This window comes from Ovis canadensis, chromosome 14 (genome assembly GCF_042477335.2).
Source record: "Ovis canadensis isolate MfBH-ARS-UI-01 breed Bighorn chromosome 14, ARS-UI_OviCan_v2, whole genome shotgun sequence".
Classification (NCBI taxonomy): Eukaryota; Metazoa; Chordata; class Mammalia; order Artiodactyla; family Bovidae; genus Ovis; species Ovis canadensis.
In genome coordinates, this window is record NC_091258.1 from 35327979 (window position 1) to 35347640 (window position 19662).

The 19662-nt window shown below is 41.1% G+C and overlaps 1 protein-coding gene across 1 annotated transcript in view; it reads left to right on the forward strand.

Annotated features, from left to right (window-relative positions):
- The window catches only part of FTO (FTO alpha-ketoglutarate dependent dioxygenase), a 427202-nt gene that overhangs the window by 128548 nt on the left and 278992 nt on the right, over positions 1–19662 (forward strand). The window contains exon 4 of the mRNA XM_069549854.1: positions 18033–18176. Within this exon, the coding sequence (XP_069405955.1) occupies positions 18033–18176 (144 nt within the window). The remainder of the gene's footprint in view (positions 1–18032; positions 18177–19662) is intronic.

Below are 19662 nucleotides of genomic sequence, written 5' to 3' on the forward strand. Positions count from 1 at the left end.
GGTCTGTTACATCTCCTGAACTGGCAGGCGGGTTCTTTAACCACTAACACCACCTGGGAAGCCCAGTATTGTACAGTAGGCCCCCCTTATCCACTGGGGATGCCTTCCAAGACCCTCTGTGGTTTCCTGAAACCATGGATAGTACTGAACACTGTATAGACCGTTTTCTCCTATACATCCATACCTATGATGAAGCTGAATTTATAAATTAGGCACAGTAAGAGATTAACAACCATAACTAATAATAAAATATAACAATTATACCATAATAAAAGTTCTGGTTTCTCTCTTAAGGTATCATATTGTACAGATTTAGTACTTTGCCTATCTTAACTAACCACTTACCGCTCGCTGTCACCGTAACTTTTGCAGTATGAGGTGCAACAGCAAAACTAGCTTAAATTTCTTTTTCCTTCTTCACGACTCCACAGATAGAAGATTTGTTCTTACCATAGACGTTAGAAACATTGGCATTCAACTCTTTTTCTTTCCATACTAAGTTGAGAACCTTCACCTATTCACTTAAAGGAAGCGCTTTACAACTTCTCTGTGGCCTGTTGGGCTTGCCAGCGTCCCTGTTCTTAAGCTTTGGGATCATTGCTAAGTATAGTAAGGGCATGCAAGCCCTGGATCCAGTAATGCAAGCTTACTGGAATGCAGGCACTGCAATACCGTGACAATTGACCTGATAACCAGAGGGCTACTAACCAGGCTACCCTGGACAGAGGCTGAGTTACTTTCCAGGCAGGACACAGCAGGATATCATCGTGCTGCTCAGAACAGCATGCAACTTAAAAACTTCTGAATTGTTTATCCCTGTAACTTTCCATTTAATATTTTCAAGATTGCTCTTGACTGTGGGTAACTAAAACCACAGAAAGCGAAACAGCAGATAAGGAGAGGCTGTTGTATTAAGAATAACAATCCCGGGCTTGTCCTTGGAGTGGGATGGGAAGCCACTGCAGCAGGGGTAGAAGGGAGGCAGGGCTGGAAGCAGGGGAGCTGCAACAGGCCGTTGGGTAGTCCAGTCTAGAGACGGTGGATCAGGTTAGAAGAGGCAGAGGTGATGAGACATAGTTCTATCAAGACCCATATCTTTTCACCAGCAAAGATTGGCAGTGCCTGTCAGAGAAGAAGACCAGCAGCAGCATCTCCCAGTTGTCCAGAGAAGGCTAGGGATTTCCCTCGTGGTCCAGTGGCTAAGACTCAATGCTCTCAATGCAGGGGTGGTGGATTTGACCCCCGGTCAGGGAACTAAATCCCACATGCCGCAACTAAAGATACTACATACATACTGCAACAAAGATGGGAGATCCCAAGTACTGCAATTAAGACAGTGCTAATTTGTTTCAGTCATGTCCAACTCTTTGCAACCCCATGGACTGCAGCCCTCTAGGCTCCTCTGTCCATGGGATTCTCCAGGAAAGAATACTGGAGTGGGTTGCCATGCCCTCCTCCAGGGGATCTTCCCGACCCAAGGATGGAACCCTGGGTCGTCTCTTACTCATCTGCATTGGCAGATGAGTTCTCTAGCATTGGCACCACCTGGGAAGTAATTAAGACCTGGTTCAGTTCAGTTCAGTCACTTAGTTGTGTCCAACTCTTTGTGACTCCATGAAGTGCAGCACACCAGGCCTTCCTGTGCATCACCAACTCCTGGAGTTTACCCAAACTCATGTTCGTCAACTCGGTGATGCCATCCAGCTATCTCATCCTCTGTCGTCCCCTTCTCCTCCTGCCCCCAATCCCTCCCAGCATCAGAGTCTTTTCCAATGAGTCAACTCTTTGCATGAGGTGGCCAAAGTATTGGAGTTTCAGCTTTAGTATCAGTCCTTTTGATGAACACCCAGGACTGATCTCCTTTAGGATGGACTGGTTGGATCTTCTTGCAGTCCAAGGGACTCTCAAGAGTCTTCTCCAACACCACAGTTCAAAAGCATCAATTCTTTGGCGCTCAGCTCTCTTCACAGTCCAACTCTCACATCCATACATGACCACAGGAAAAACCATAGCCTTGACTAGACGGACCTTTGTTGGCAAAGATGTCTCTGCTTTTGAATATGCTATCTAGGTTGGTCATAACTTTCCTTCCAAGGAGTAAAGCGTCTTTTAATTTCATGGCTGCAGTCACCATCTGCAGTGATTTGGGAGTCCCAAAAAATAAAGTCTGATACTGTTTCCACTGTTCCACCTTCTGTTTGCCATGAACTGATGGGACCAGATGCCATGATCTTCGTTTTCTGAATGTTGAGCTTTAAGCCAACTTTTTCACTCTCCTCTTTGACTTTTATCAAGAGGCTTTTTAGCTCCTCTTCACTTTCTGCCATAAGGGTGGTGTCATCTGCATATCTGAGGTTATTGATATTTCTCCTGGCAATCTTGATTCCAGCTTGTGCTTCCTCCAGCCCAGCATTTCTCATGATGTACTCTGCATATAAATTAAATAAGCAGGGTGACAATATACAGCCTTGATGTACTCCTTTTCCTATTTGGAAGCAGTCTGTTGTTCCATGTCCTATTCTAACTGTTGCTTCCTGACCTGCTTACAGGTTTTTCAAGAGGCAACTCAGGTGGTCTGGTATTCCCATCTCTTTCAGAATTTTCCACAGTTTATTGTGATCCACACAGTCAAAGGCTTTGGCATAGTCAATAAAGCAGAAATATATGTTTTTCTGGAACTCTCTTGCTTTTTCCATGATCCATTGGATGTTGGCAATTTGATCTCTGGTTCCTCTGCCTTTTCTAAAACCAGCTTGAGCATCTGGAAGTTCACAGTTGATATATTGCTGAAGCCTGGCTTGGAGAATTTTGAGCATTACTTTACTAGCGTGTGCTGCTGCTGCTGCTACTACTAAGTTGCTTCAGTCGTGTCCGATTCTGTGCGACCCCATACACGGCAGCTCACCAGGCTCCCCCGTCCCTGAGATTCTCCAGGCAAGAACACTGGAGTGGGTTGCCATTTCCTTCTCTAATGCATGAAAGTGAAAAGTGAAAGTGAAGTCGCTCAGTCGTGTCTGACTCTTAGCGATACAATGGACTGCAGCCTACCAGGCTCCTCCATCTATGGGATTTTCCAGGCAAGAGTACTGGAGTGGGATGCCATTGTGAGATGAGTGCAATTGTGTGGTAGTTTGAGCATTCTTTGGCATTGCCTTTCTTTGGGATTGGAATGAAAACTGACCTTTTCCAGTCCTGTGGCCACTGCTGAGTTTTCCAAATTTGCTGACATACTGAGTGCAGCACTTTCACAGCATCATACAGCCAAATAAATAAATAAATATCTTTTAAAAAGACAGAAGGCTAGGCCAATAAGAATGCCTGGACTTACCCCCTCTCTCCATAGCTTTATTGGAGTGTCATTTACATACAATAACCGCACATATTTAAAGTCTGCAATTTAGGAAGTAGGATGTGAAGTTTGAGGTGGTTCATTGGCACAGACTAGCCCAGATATCCCATCTGGGGATTTCTTAGCAAAATAATCCAGTCTGCTTTGTTGGAGTTTCAGATTCCTGCATCCCATGTCTATCTCTTTCCTAATTTGTTTCTTTATTTTACTGAAGCATTAGAGATTAGTATCCTCTAATGGTATCTTAAGAAAGGGCATTTAGAAAGCACATTTTGGAGACCTTGAATGTCTAAATTTATCTTTATTCTGCATTGACGTGTGTAGACACTTTACATATGGAAATCTTGATGGAAAATAATTTTCCTTCAGAATTTTGGGGACATCGTATGTACCAGTGTCTTTTTATCTTCCAGTGTTCATGTTGTGGGCTTTGATTTTTTTCTTTATCCTTTATGTGATAAAGATTTTTTGATTGGGTTTTCCCCTAATATTTTATAAATTCACAGTGATTTTTTTTTCATCCATTATACTGGCATTTGGTGGGTCCTTTCAATCTGGAAGGAAACTCATGTCCTTCAAAGTGGGATATTTTCTTGAATCACTTTGTTAATTACTTCTTCCTCTCCAGCTGTCTTTTCTCTCTAGAATCCATATGGTTTGATACTCAAACTGACTGTTTCCTCTAATTTTGTTACTTATTCCCTTATTTTTTAAACTTTTTTTTGTATTTTAATCTTTTTAATCTATTTGTATTTTTTCATCTGAGAGTGTAATCCACTCTCAGAAGTTATCTTACTTTTGTCTTCCAACTGGTAACCACTAGTTTAACTTCTGAAGCCATACATTAGTATTATACATATTTGAATTAGAATTGTAAGCTCTTTGAAGGAATGGTTTGTGTCTTGATCCTTCTTTGTATGTGCATATAATGCAAATCAGCATTTTTTTGCCCCAAATCAGTAGGCATCTTTTGCCCTCGAGTAGTTCATGCTGTTTAGCTACATTGTGGCCGTTGTCCAATAACTCTTTGATTTCTGCCGCTGCAACCTCTGTTTAATACTAAGGTTCTTTGGATTGCACATAGCAGATGCTTGGCCTAAACAGGTTAATTTAAGACAATATGAAATTGTTTTATTACTATTAAGACTAGTCTCACTGGCTTCAGGTGCACCTTGTTTCAACAGTAATAGTGTGGCCAGCTTCAGACTTCTTCCCCTTCATATTTTGGCTCTTTTTGAGCTGTCACTTTATTCTCTTGAGGGAAGTAAACTTCTTGTGACCCCCCAAGTGCCTGCCTCCAGCTTTTGTGGCTGCTCTCTTTCTTGCTGAGGAGCTTTGAGAAGGAGAGAAACCGTGCCTTGGACATGTATTTTGAACCTTGGGTAAAGCTTTTCCCTAGGGACTTCCCTGGTGGGCCAGTGGTTAAGAATCCACCTTCCAAAGCAGGGGATGTGCCTTCTGTCCCTGGTCAGGGAACTAAGATCCCACATGCTGCAGGGCAATTTAGCCTGTGCACCACAGCTAGAGAAGCCTGTATGCCGCAACGAAGACCCAGCACAGCCGAAAATGGTTAAAAATGAAACAAAGCAAAACAAGTTCGTTCAATAAAAAGCTTTGCCTGAAGATAGGTGAACAAATAATTATTCTTTTTTGATTGATCCAGTTTGATTCTGGTCTTCTGTGCTGTTTAGAGTCTTCCCTGGTGGTTCAGTAGTAAAGAACCCATCTGCCAATGCAGGAGACGTGGGTTTGATCCCTGTGTAGGGAAAATCCCCTGGCGAAGGATATGGCAACCCACTCCAGTATTCTTGCCTGGGAAATCCCATGGACAGAGGGGCCTGGCGGGCAGTGCATGGGGTCACAAAAGAGTCAGACGTGACTTAGTGACTAAACAACATCAGCAATATTGTTCACAACATCCAGGTTTTCTCTAAGGCTCCGTGACTCTGTACTTTGCTGAGGTTGCCCACAGAATTGCAGCCTTTGCTTGAAGCTCTGGTTCAAGGAAGTTTCTTTGAGAGGTATTTTGGCTTCCTCTCCTCATTTTATGTGTGTGTCTGTGAGTGTGTGCACAGTCACTCAGTTGTGTCCCACTCTTTGTGACCCATGGACTGTAGCCCTCCAGGCTTCTCTGTCCATGGAATTTTCCAGGCAAGAAAACTGAAGTGGGTTGCTCCTTCTTCCTCCAGGGAATCTTCCTGACGCAGGGATCAAACCCGCGTCTCCTGCATTGGCATATGGGTTCATTACCACTGAGCCACTGGGGAAGCCTCTCATTTCATATTTTATTTTAAATAATGTCATGGTCTTAGAGCTTTAGCCAAGAACCCCCAGAGCAATTTTTCTTTCCTCTTCTCACTTTCACTTTATTCCACCATGTCCATGAAACATGATATAATGAGGTTCTCCTATGATGTGAATATTTATATCTTAAAAAAAATTATTTTTTCAAATGCTTAATCTGAAAGCTGACAGAGCCAGACATCCTGTTGAAAGGCTTCAGATTTTTTCGGTAAAGAGTTTTCAATATTTCTCATGAAATCCTAGAAAACTTGTAATTAATTTCATAATTTATCTGTGTCAGGGAACTACATTTGTCCCTGAATTGCTGCTTTCGAGACATGTTAGAACAGCTTCTTGTCATAGATTTTGAGCTGAGACTGATAAGGGTCTTTTTTTTCCTTCGAACTTCTGAATTCTCTATTTCTTCAGACCATTCCTTGCTCAGTGGCTAAGGAGTGTGCTCTGGGTTAGCAGCCGGCTTGACTGATTGTTCTTCACAGCCAATCAAGGAATGCATTTTTAAATGGTAGAGTTCTTCCAGGAAATCTCCTTCTTGGCCAACCCTTCTTTGCAAGGAGCAGAGACCTGCAGGTTGTTATTGTTGTTTAATCATGTCCGACTCTTTGTGACCCCAGGGACTGCAGCATGCCAGGCTTCCCTGTCCTTTACTTTCTCCCAGAGTTTGCTTAAACGCATATCCATTGAATCAGTGATGCCATCCAACCATCTCATCCTTCATCATCCCCCTCTCCTCCTGCCCTCAGTCATTTGCAGCATCAGGGTCTTTCCCAACGAGTCGAGTCTTCACATCAAGTGGACAAAGAATACCAAAAGGAGCTTCAGCTTCAGCATCAGTCCTTCCAATGAATATTCAGGGTTGTTTTCCTGAATTGACTTGTTTGATCTTGCAGTCCAAGGAATTCTCAAGAGTCTTCTCCAGTACCACAGTTCATAAACATCAGTTCTTCAGCAGTCAGCCTTCTTTATGGTCCAACTCTCTCTTCCATACATGACTACTGGAAAAACCATAGCTTTGACTATATGGATCTTTGTCGTCAAAGTGATGTCTCTGCTTTTTAATACACTGTCTAGGTTTGTCATAGCTTTTCTTCCAAGGAGCAGACATCTTTTAGTTTCTTCAGGAATATTTCCCAAGTGTTCTCTGGCTTATGCCATTTGCCATTATTTTGGAAACCTGTCCAGAAAGATTATCCAAAGTCAGCACTTAGAAGCATCTACCTTGCAGAGGGATCATTCTGGGAAACAGATCTGACCTATGGGAAAGTCACCATCAGTGCCTGCCTCTGCCCTCAGCATAAGCCTAGCTTGCTTACGTGGTTCACAAAACCCACAATGTCTCTTTGGGCCTTTCCCCACCTCTCCAGCCTTTTCACTTGCAAATCCATGTCATTCAAGTAACAGCCCTTTGCTGTTTTTGTTGTTTAGTTGCTAAGTCATGTCTGACTCTTGGCAACCCCATGGACTGTAGACCCCCAGACTCCTCTGTCCATGGACTTCTCCAGGCAAGAATACTGGAGTGGTAGCCATTCCCTTCTCCAGGGGATCTCCCTGACCCAGGGATCAAACCTATGTCTCCTGCTTGGCAGGCGAATTCTTTACCACTAAGCCACCTGGGAAGTCCGTAACACTCTTACCACTCAGAGTCAATTATGTTTCTAAACATCTATCTGCCATATCCCTTCTAGAGTGTGTCTTCCCAGCCTCATACCTTTCCCCTTTCACCTTTTGTGTTTCTCTATTTTGAAAAATGATTCCTGGTCCCAGACACTGGGATGTCATAGATCAGTGCTGGACAGAAAACATCTTTAGACTTCATCTACCAGCTGAGCCTCTGCAACTTCTGGTTTCTCCTGCCTCAAGATTTGTGACGTGAACAGGATGGGACCTGCTGTGTAAGCCCCTCTAGGTATGGGGTAAGGAAGCAGAGGAAATTGTTGCCTGGGCCAGAGTCTTAGAAATTTTAGCACTTGGCTAAGGCAACACAAGTGTGTGTGCATGCCTGCTCAGTCGTGTCTGACTCTTTTTGACACCATGGACTGTGGCCTGCTAGGCTCCTCTGTCCATGGGATTCTCCAAGCAAGAATACTGGAGTGGGTTGCTATTTCCTTCTCCAGGGAATCTTCTCAACCCAGGGAATGTACCTACATCTCCTATGTTGGCAGACAGGAGAAGCCCCAGCTAAGGCAATAAGAAATAGGAAATAGAGCTTTTTTTTTTTGAATGTGTGGTGATGATATATATATATATATATATATATATATATATATATATATATATATTTGCACATCAGTAAAATTATTGACATAGAATATTAATGGTATTATGCTTTAAATATGGTAGAACATTTCAAGTGATGTATTTCACTTGATTAGAACTGTCATCTCTTCTTTTATGCTCAGGCTTCTGTATTTGTTGTCTGTGTAACAGTGGTTTGCACACAGCTCTGGAAATGCACACAAAATATTTGATGGCATTTATCTTTTATTAAATGGAATTAATTTTTTCTCAAAAACTAGTTAGCTATTTTTTTCCCCTTTATTTGTTAAAGCCTTTACTTGTAAGATGTGACAGAAAAATCTTACAGGTACATGGAAAAGTAATACTTGATTGCAGCTGAAAATTAATTGGTTAACCTGGGGGTTGGAGTTTTGGACATTTTAAACTTGACGGTTAAACTTCACATTCTTTTGCGTTTTGTTACATCTTTCACTTCTTTAGTCGTTTGGTTAGTGGGAGCTGGGAATGCGCTGAACACACTGAGACACATAAAACCCTTTCAGTTTTGCTGAAGTTCAAAGGCAAGTAGGAGCCAATTGCCGCTGCTTGTTTCCAAAATAACATAGGGAAACAGTAATCAGTTGCAGTTGCTATAAATAATTACAAGTTGATTTTATTGAGAAAGTGAGCAACACTGTATTTATGCAATAAAAAATTTATCAGACATACATCTTCCCTCCTCCCTTTCCAGCCCACGGAGGAAACAAACCTTCAACAAAACATTATTTTAATGAGCACATTTCAAAGGTGCCGGATTTATGGGAGACATCAGGCAACACTGATTGCAATTACTGTCTCTCTTTGTCGTTCAGGAGTTTATTGATGCCATATTGAGAAGAGTGTGAGGATGAAAGTTAGAGGGGAAAGTAGTCAACCAGCCTGTTAGCCTGTAAACATCCATACTCGGTGGCATCAAAAACCTCCTTAAAATGGTTGTCTTTGTAGTTTAAAAATCATTTCTTTTTTAAGTTGTTGATTTGACCAGAGATGGATGTACAAAAAAACCTTCTTAAAATGTCTCTATTCTTTTCCTTGGGCTGCCCAGGTGGCTCAGTGGTAAAAATATCCACCTGCTAAGCAGGAGATGTGGTTTCAATCCCTGGATCTTGAAGATCCCTCGGAGGAGGAAATGGCAACCCACTCCAGTATACTTGTCTGGGAATTCCCAAGGACAGAGGATCCTGGCAGGCTACAGTCCATGGGATTGCCAAAGAGTTAGACATGACTTAGAAACTAAACAACAGTTCTTTTTCTTGGGCTACAAGCTACAGCTATTATCATTGGAACCCTCTAGAATGAAGCAGCCTGAAGACTTGTAGTATAAAAGATACTAAATACTGATTTTTCTTTTCAATATTCTTTTGTTAAATCAATCTGCTTATCAAATAATTGAGTATTATTGCTTTATAATGTTGTATGTTGGTATTGGTCACATGAATTAGTTGGTATTAGTCACATTACATCATTAAAAAGAAATTTTTTTTTCTACATTTTTTTTTTTAACATTTTGGCCACACTGCATGGCATGTGGGGTCTTAGCTCCCTAACCAGGGATTGAACCCACACCGTCTTTAGTGGAAGCACAAATCCTAACTGCTGGGCTGCTAGGGAAGTCCTACATCGTGATTATTGTATTCAGCCTCAGATTCCTCACTAATATGTGCTGTGCACATCTCTATCAGATCACAGATATCAAGCCTATAAAGCAGGGGTCGGCAAACATTTTCTGTATAAAGGACCAGATAATAAAGATTTTCAACTTCAGAGGCCTCTGGTCTGTGTCTTAGCTACTCAACCATGTTGTTATGTGTGAAAGTAGCTGTTGATAGTATGTCAGTGAATGGGCCTGACTGTTCTTGTTAAACTTCACAGAAGCAGGTGATGGGACTGATTTGCCTATGGGCTAGAGTGGGGTTCATGGACTTGAATGCCTATCGGGGGCCAGGCAGGTATCTAATGGAGTCACGTGGCTGACGAAACTGCCACTTGTTGCCTTGTCTGAAAGATGCAGCTACTTGTCACTTATGGCCACTTGTGACTGGCTCAGTGAGACCTGAGTTTATAATTCAAGAGTAGCTGGAGCAACTTCCTTGTTGTCCAGTGGCTAAGACTCTGAGCTCCCAATGCATGGGGCCCAGGTTTGATCCCTGCAACTAAGACTGGGCACAGTCACATAAATGAATAAATCTATGTTAAAAAAAAAAAATAAGCTTCAGAGTCAGACAGACCTGATTTGAATTCTACTTACTAGCAGTGTGAACCTAGACAAGTTATTTTTTTTTTAAAGAGTAGCTGGAAATTGGTATTGTTATGCAAGGCACTTTTATCAGGCAGCTAATTTAGATTCAGTCAGAAAATGTTGTGCAAGTCAGGCTATATACCTTTGAGAAGTCTTTTCTGGTCCATAGGATCTAATTTAGAAGTGCTGGTCTTTTCAGGTATAATTGTGTATAATATATAATGAAGAATTTCCTGTTATACTTTGACCACCTGAGGAGAAGAGCTGACTCGTTGGAAAAGACCCTGATGCTGGGAAAGACTGAAGGCAAAAGGACAAGAGGTTGGCAGAGGACGAGATGGTTAGATAGCATCACTGACTCAATGGATATGTATTTGAGCAAACTCTGGTAGATAGCAAAGGACAGGGAAGCCTGGTGTGCTGCAGCCAATAAGGTTGCAAAAAGTTGGACAAGACTTGGCAACTGAACACCACCACCACCAAGAACCTGTTGGTGAATGTTATTAGACATGGACAGCACATAGCTAGTTCAGGTGCTGCTAACTACCCATTCTAGTGCTGTGACAGACCTCAGTAACCGATCATACCACTCTACCCTGCTGAGCCTAGCGTGATTCACCACCAGACCTCAAAAAAGCTACAGCCAGTAAATTCACTGTGTCCTTTGTAACTCAGCTGGTAAAGAATCTGCCTGCAACTCAGGAGACCCTTGTTTGATTCCTGGGTGGGAAGATAGGGAAGGGAAAGGCTGGGAAAGGGATAGGCTACCCACTCCAGTATTCTTGGGCTTCCCTGGTGGATCACACGGTAAAGAATCCACCTGCCATGTGGGAGATGTGGGTTTGATCCCTGGGTTGGGAAGATCCCCTGGGGAAAGGAACAGCTACCCACTCCAGTATTCTAGCCTGGAGAATTCCATGGACCATTCAGTTCATGGAGTTGCAGAGTTGGACACGACTGAATGACTTTCACTTTCTTCTGATATGTAAGGTATTTGTCAACCCTGTTCCAGAGGATTCTCTTTAAAATATTTTCTTGGATTAACCTAGAAAATGGCATTGAACTTTCTAACTCTGTGATTTTAAAGAATCTAGCCAGAAATTACTCTTAACTACAAAGTATTTGAGAAAATATATATCAGAAATAACAACAGATAGGACAGAAGGTAACATCCTGTTCCTATGGCAGTATCAGATTTTAGATTCAAACTTAGGGAACTGAAGAATATTCACAGTTGGATGTGTCCTTAAAAACTTGAGTAGCGTTCCTTCTTTGAAGACACCTGAACCTGTATTTCTGGTGTATCTTTTTTCACCATACCTGTGTGACGTAATGGGAATGAATAGTTATAAAGGGCAGGTCCTTTTTTTCTTTCTCGTTCTGTCCCTGATGCTGGTTTACAGTTACTAGATAGAGTGTAAGAGTTCAGAATTTCAGTTCAGTTCAGTTCAGTTGCTCAGTCATGTCCGACTCTTTGCGACCCCAGGAATCACAGCACGCCAGGCCTCCCTGTCCATCACCAACTCCCAGAGTTCACTCAGACTCGCGTCCATCAAGTCAGTGATGCCATCCAGCCATCTCATCCTCTGTCGTCCCCTTCTCCTCCTGCCCCCAATCCCTCCCAGCATCAGAGTCTTTTCCAATGAGTCAACTCTTCCCATGAGGTGGCCAAAGTACTGGAGTTTCAGTTTCAGCATCAATGCCTTCCAAAGAAATCCCAGGGTTGATCTCCTTCAGAATGGACTGGTTGGATCTCCTTGCAGTCCAAGGGACTCTCAAGAGTCTTCTCCAACACCACAGTTCAAAAGCATCAATTCTTTGGCGCTCAGCCTTCTTCACAGTCCAACTCTCACATCCATACATGATCACAGGAAAAACCATAGCCTTGACTAGAGGGACCTTAGTCGGCGAAGTAATGTCTCTGCTTTTGAATATGCTATCTAGGTTGGTCATAACTTTTCTTCCAAGGAGTAAGAGTCTTTTAATTTCATGGCTGCAATCACCATCTGCAGTGATTTTGGAACCCAAGAAAATAAAGTCTGACACTGTTTCCACTGTTTCCCCATCTATTTCCCATGAAGTGATGGGACCAGATGCCATGATCTTCGTTTTCTGGATGTTGAGCTTTAGGCCAACTTTTGCACTCTCCAGTTTCACTTTCGTCAAGAGGCTTTTTAGTTCCTCTTCACTTTCTGCCATAAGAGTGGTGTCATCTGCATATCTGAGGTTATTGATATTTCTCCCGGCAGTCTTGAGTCCAGCTTGTGCTTCTTCCAGTCCAGCATTTCTCATGATGTACTCTGCATATAAATTAAATAAGCAGGGTGACAATATACAGCCTTGACATACTCCTTTTCCTATTTGGAACCACTCTGTTGTTCCATGTCCAGTTCTAACTGCTGCTTCCTGACCTGCATACAGATTTCTCAAGAGGCAGGTCAGGTGGTCTGGTATTCCCATCTCTTTCAGAATTTTCCATAGTTTCTTGTGATCCACACAGTCAAAGGCTTGGCATAGTCAATAAAGCAGAAATAAATGTTTTTCTGGAACTCCCTTGCTTTTTCCATGATCCATCGGATGTTGGCAATTTGATCTCTGGTTCCTCTGCCTTTTCTAAAACCAGCTTGAACATCAGGAAGTTCACGGCTCACGTATTGCTGAAGCCTGGCTTCGAGAATTTTGAGCATTACTTTACTAGCGTGTGAGATGAGTGCAATTTTGCGGTAGTTTGAGCATTCTTTGGCCTTGCCTTTCTTTGGAATTGGAATGAAAACTGACCTTTTCCAGTCCTGTGGCCACTGCCGAGTTTTCCAAATTTGCTGGCATCTTGAGTGCAGCACTTTCACAGCATCATCTTTCAGGATTTGAAACAGCTTAACTGGAATTCCATCACCTCCACTAGCTTTGTTCGTAGCGATGCTTTCCAAGGCCCACTTGACTTCACATTCCAGGATGTCTGGCTCTAGATGAGTAATCACACCATCATGATTATCTGGGTCGTGAAGATCTTTTTTTGTACAGTTCTTCTGTGTATTCTTGCCACCTCTTCTTAATATCTTCTGCTTCTGTTAGGTCCAGACCATTTCTGTCCTGTATCGAGCCCATCTTTGCATGAAATGTTCCCTTAGTATCTCTAATTTTCTTGAAGAGATCTCTAGTCTTTCCCATTCTGTTCTTTTCCTCTATTTCTTTGCACTGATCGCTAAAGAAGGCTTTCTTATCTCTCCTTGCTGTTCTTTGGAACTCTGCATTCAGATGCTTATGTCTTTTCTTTTCTCCTTTGCTTTTCACCTCTCTTCTTTTCACAGCTATTTAAGGACTCTGTATGTGAATACGTGCCATCTGGGATGCAGGCAACTTTTGGATTGTGTATGTGACATGCTGGATATCATGCTGCCTAAATAAAACGTGTTTTATTGTCCATTTTGATTGCATAAAACTTACATCTTTTGTATTCTGCCCTCTGTGAGTCTAAACCATACTTGTCTTTCAAGTTTGATCATCTCTAGGAATTTTGTTCTACTTGTTCTAACCCACATTGAACCTGTCCTCTAGATTTCTTGAATATTGAGATCTGTGCTAATTCAGCAGTGTCATGCTTTATTGCATTATTTGACTTATTTGCATTTGTTATTCCCTCCACCCCCTGCCATAATTAACGTTTTCTTTTCCTGTCATCTTGCACACCAAGGACCATGAATGGTGTGAACTGAGAGAACATATTGTGTTTAAGTCGGCAATTTAGAACAAATGTTCGTTGGATGTCATTTATATGCCAGTTGTAGTTGCTCAGTTGCTGAGTCATATCCGATTCTTTGCAACCCCATGGATGGCAGCACGCGGGCTTCCCTGTCCTTCAGTATCTACTGGAGTTAGCTCAAAGTCATGGCCAATGAGTTGGTGATGCTATCTAGCCATCTCATCCTCTGTCACCTCCTTCTCCTTTTGCCTTCAAGCTTTCCCCGCACCAGGATCTTTTCCAGTGAGTTGGCTCTTTGCATCAGGTGGCCAGAGTATTCAGCTTCGGCATCAGTCCTTCCAATATGGAGTCCTAAATGTGGATGAAACAGAAAAATGGACCCTGCATTTGAAGACCAGAGTCTCGTGGATTAAAGTCTAGTGAAGTGAAGTCGCTCAATCGTGTCCGACTCTGAGACCTCATGGACTGTAGCCTACTAGGCTCCTCCGTCTATGGGATTTTCCAGGCAAGGATACTGGAGTGGGTTGCCATTTCCTTCTCTAGGAGATCTTCCCAACCCAGAGATTGAACCCGGGTCTCCGACATTGTAGGCAGATGCTTTACCCTCTGAGCCACTAGGGAAGTCTAGTGGAATTAAAGTCTAGTGGAATTTAAAATGTTCCATTTCTAGTAATCAGTGATGAACATTCACAACTCCACTGGAAGTAAAGCTCCACTGGGCTTAGGTCTTTGTTTCGTTTACTGATATACCCCGTGTGCCCAGATCAGCACATCATATATTGTAACTGGTCAATAAATATTTCTTAGCTGAACTTTTACATGTTTTTATGTAGGTGTGGGACAGTTAATGTAGGTGAATCATAGGGTGTGCCTGCTACTTCCTTTACTTGTCTCTCCTACTGTTTTTTCCAGGCATGTAATTCTCTTTCCAGAAAAAATCAGTCTTGAGTTTTCTTCCAGAAATATTAATATATGCACATATAAGGAAATAGCAACCCACTCCAGTGTTCTTGCCTGGAGCAGGGTGGCGGAGCCTGGTGGGCTGCCGTCTATGGGGTCGCAGAGTCGGAAATGACTGAAGCGACTTAGCAGTAGCAGCATAAACACATATATGTGTATGTATTTTTTTTATACAAATTATAGTCTATTCCTTTCTTTCTCTTAAAAATATAGGAGATAGTTTTCTATCCTTGCATGCCCATATTATTTTTAGTGGCTATATAGTGTTTTATTGCCTGAACATTTCATATTTTATTAAACCAGAAATTTATAAATGGATGTTGAAGTTATTCTGATCTTTTGCTTTTATAAACACTGCTCTAGTAAATAGCCTCCCTCAATTTGCAACCGCTGCAAGTAGGAATTGTAGTATACATTTCTAAAAGTGGTATTATGGAATTCCTACAAGTTCAAAGGTTTTATACGTTTGTAATTATGATAGGTATTGCAGATAATCTTCCACAGAGAATATGAATGTGCCATTCTGTTCCACTCTTACTAACATTATATTTTATTAAAGTGCTTATTTTTTTCTGATCTAATGGGTGAAAAATATCTATAATGGCTTTGTTTTGTGTGTTTGAACATCTTTTTATATGTTTACAAACTCCATTTTATGTCTTCTGTCTTTATAACTTTTGCCTATTTTTCTATTTGATTATTGATATTTATCTTTCTGATGTGTAGAAGTTCTTTATATGGTTAAAAAAAATTCCCTGGCCAAGCTTGCTTGTGTATATTTCTGTGTTAATTATAGAGTCAGCTTGTCTAGGGACCAAACCCAGTGAACTAAAAATCAATCCTGTTGGTATTTTTATTGTGTTTGTGTCAAATTTATGGATGACTTAGGGAGAACTGGCATTTCCATAATGTCTCACCTTATTTCTCAAGAACATAATATGTCTTTGTATTTGTTTAAGTGAGTCATTATGGTGATAAAGGACACTGTCTTAACTTTTTCTATTAAGTTTCTGATGTTTTCCTATTAAAATATGTTGGCTTTGAGATAAATCTATATTGTATCATGTTAAGAACTAGTCACCTATTGCTCTTATTGAGGTTTGTATCATGAGAGGATGTCTTTTACCAATTATTTTTGTGTATCTGGTGACTCATGTATTTTTTGTTTGTTTTCATCTGTGAATATGATGAATTTTAAGTATTGTTGTTGCTCAGTCACTAAGTCGTGTTCAACTCTGCAACCCTGTGGACTGCAGCACGCCAGGCTTCCCTGTCCTTCAGTATCTTCTGGAGTTTGCTCAAACTCATGTCCACTGAGTCAGTGATGCTGTCTAACCATCTCATCCTCTGCCACCCTCTTCTCCTTTTGCCTTCAATCTTTCCCAGCTTCAGGGTCTTTCCCAGTGTGTTGGCTCTTCCCATCAGGTGGCCAGAGTATTGGATTTCAACTTTAGCATCAACCCTTCCAATGAATATTCAGCGTTGATTTCTTTTAGGATTAACTGGTTTGATCTCGCTGCTGTCCAAGGGACTCTCAAGAGCTTTCTCCAGCACCACTGTTCAAAAGCATCAGTTCTTCAGTGCTCAGCTTCTCTAGCGTCCAACTCTCATATCTGTACATGACTGTTGGAAAAACCATAACTTTGACTAGGTAGACCTTTTTCAGCAAAGTGATGTCTCTGCTTTGTAAAATGTTGTCTGTGTTTGTCATAGTTTTTGTTCCAAGGAGGAAGTGTCTTTAATTTCATGGTTGCAGTCACGTCCGCAGTGATTTTGGAGCCCAAGAAAATAAAATCTGTCACTGCTTCTACTTTTTACCTTCTGTTTGCTGTAAAGGAATGGGACCAGATGCTTGACCTTAGTTTTTTGAATGTTGAGTTTTAAGCCAACTTTTTCATTCTCCTCTTTGACCCTCAGGAGGCCCTCCTCTTTGACCCTCAGGAGGCTCTTTAGTTCCTCTTCGCTTTCTGTCATCGGCGTGGTATCATCTGTATATCTGAGGTTGTTAATATTTCTCCCAGCAGTAGACTTCTGCATACTGAACTATCCTTGTACTCCTGGAGTAAGTTCTACTTCGTCATGTTATTCTTTTAAAATGCTGCTGGATTTTGATTCTTTTTCCTTATATCGATCTTCCTCAACTTTCAGTGGGATTATCTCACAATAAACCCATTTTAAGTTGAAAATAGCATAAGTCAAAACTGCATTTAATACACATAACCAACTGAACATCATTGTTTACCTTAGCCTGCCTTAAACCTGCTTGGAACACCTACATTAGTCTGCAGTTGAGTAGAATCACCTAACACAAAGTATATTGTAATAAAGTGCTGAGTATCTCATGTAATTTATTGGATATTATACTGAAAGTGGAAATTAGAATGGTTTGTATGCATACTGAGTAGTTACCAGTGTATTGGTTCTCCACCCTCCTGATCACGAGGCTGACTTGGAGTGGCCGCCGCCTAGCATCACAACAGTACTTTTCTGCATACTGCTAGCCCCCAATGGGACCAAAATTCAGCATCGAAGTATGGTTGCAACTCAATGCTTATTGTTCACACCATGGTAAAGTTGAAAAATCATTAAGTTGAGCCATAGTTAAGTTGGGGACTGTCTATACTATTAATATATTTAGAAATTATGCATTGGTTTTGGATGTGAGACTGGTGTGTGTGTGTGTGTGTATTGGATTTGATACATATTCTTGTCTTTATGAAAAGAATCTGGACACTTCTTTTATGTTCTTGAACAATTTACAATTTATTGAAGTTACACGCTTCTCAACTGTTTGATAGAATTTTCCTTTGCAACTCTTTAGTCCTGTGCTCTTTCACAACTTCTATACCGTCTGTGGCTTTTTAAGCTGTTCTGCCTCTTCTGGGGTCAGTTTTGGCCATTCATGTTTTCCTAAAAACCTATGCAGATTTTCTGATATAGTTACATGAAACTGAACAAAATGATCATCTTTAACTTTCTTTGATATCTGTGGTTATTTCCTTGCCACTTTCAGGTTCTTTTTATCAGAAACATAAATGACATGTTAAAATATTTTAAAGAATGTGTTTTTTTTTTAAATGATGCAAATAGAATGTATAGTTCACTTATCCATATTTTATTAAAACTTCAGTTATTCTTAAGGTAACTATGAAACTCAGAACTTTAGATGAAACATTCCTGACAACTGTCTTCTCTTTTGACAGGCCCTGAAGAGGAAAGTGAGGATGACCCTCAGCTTGAAGGCAGAGATCCTGATATTTGGCACGTTGGTTTTAAGATCTCGTGGGACATAGAGACACCTGGGTTGGCGATACCCCTTCACCAAGGAGACTGCTATTTTATGCTTGGTAATGCGAGGATCAAAGCTATACCTGATGCTCTAGTGTCTTAAGTTTTAGATTATTGGGTACATATTTTGCATATGTCTTTTGAAGTAAACTTTGTAAGTTTTTCATATGATAATGAAGCTTCTGCATGTAGCTTGTTTTTTTTTTTCTTTTTAAGATGTTGCTAATTTTAAAAGTTGCTTTTCTTTTCATTCTAAGTGTTGATGGCGTTCCCCAAAGTACTAAGCAGTTTTCAAGATTTTTTTCATCAGAGCTACTAAATCATCTCAATCACCTTATTAATGTGAAGTTTTAAAAAATATGTCCCTGTCTCTGTAGGTTTTTAGTGAAAGTTTTTTCCAGTTTTGAATTTAGTTTCCTCTCCAGAACAGCTGACCTGACAACACAGCCTCTTCCTCTGCTCCCTGCCCCCCTACTCCCTCCCACTGAGTTCCCCTCATTTGCCTCATCTAGTTCTTTGGGAAACAGTATTTCAGCCATGGTCAGCCTCACTGAAGCTACGAAGTTTGGGGAGCTTCACTTTTTGTTTCTTAGCTCTTAAGTTTTTTTGTTTGTTTGTTTATTTTTAGACTTTCTGTTTGCTTTCTGAGGCACAGCATGCAAACAACATCCTTTTTTCCTTACAGAGCCACTCAGGGTTTATTTTGTCCATGGCTCTCACTCCTAATTATTTTGGGGTTAATCTCACTCTTTCCTGCCTAGGGGAATCTACTCATGTGTTTGGTTTTAGAGCCAGGAACATCAAGGCTCAAACCCAGTATTTATAATAAGAATTATCTCCCAATAATAGAGTGTCTGAAGAGGGTCCTCTATGTGCTTCATAAGTTTCTGTAGGAGATACTGGAAATGGATAACACTTGGTCCTTGCTTTCTAGGAATTATGAGTTTGGGGTAGCCATTCAGTCATGACCTCACTAAATGTTTTCCAGATTTCATTCATTCGCACACTAGCTTCAAGTTTCTTGCCATATTCCTCTGTTACCCATACTATTATTGTTGTTGTTGTTTAGTTGGTAAGTCTAGTCTGACTCTTTGAGACCCCATGGACTGCAGCATGCCAGGCTTCCCTGTCCTTTACTGTTTCCCGGAGTTTGAACAAATCTGAACAGATTCATGTCCATTGAGCTGGTGATGCTATCTAACCATCTCATCCTCTGTCATCCCCTTCTCCTTTTGCCTTCAATCTTTCCCAGCATCAGAGTCTTTTCCAGTGAGTTGGCTGTTCCCATCAGGGGGCCAAAGTATTAAAGCTTCAGCTTTAGCATCAGTCAGGGTTGATTTCTGTTAGGATTGACTGATTTGATCTCCTTGCAGTCCATGGGACTCTCAAGAGTCTTCTTCAGCACATTATTACTTATGTAATATTTCTCTCTAGATAAACTCTTTTATTTTCCTAAACGGAAATGAGTTTATTTTAGGTGATTTTATATCTGAAATGGAAAAACCAGTATCACTTGACATAATTAGAAGAATCGTACAGAGTGAA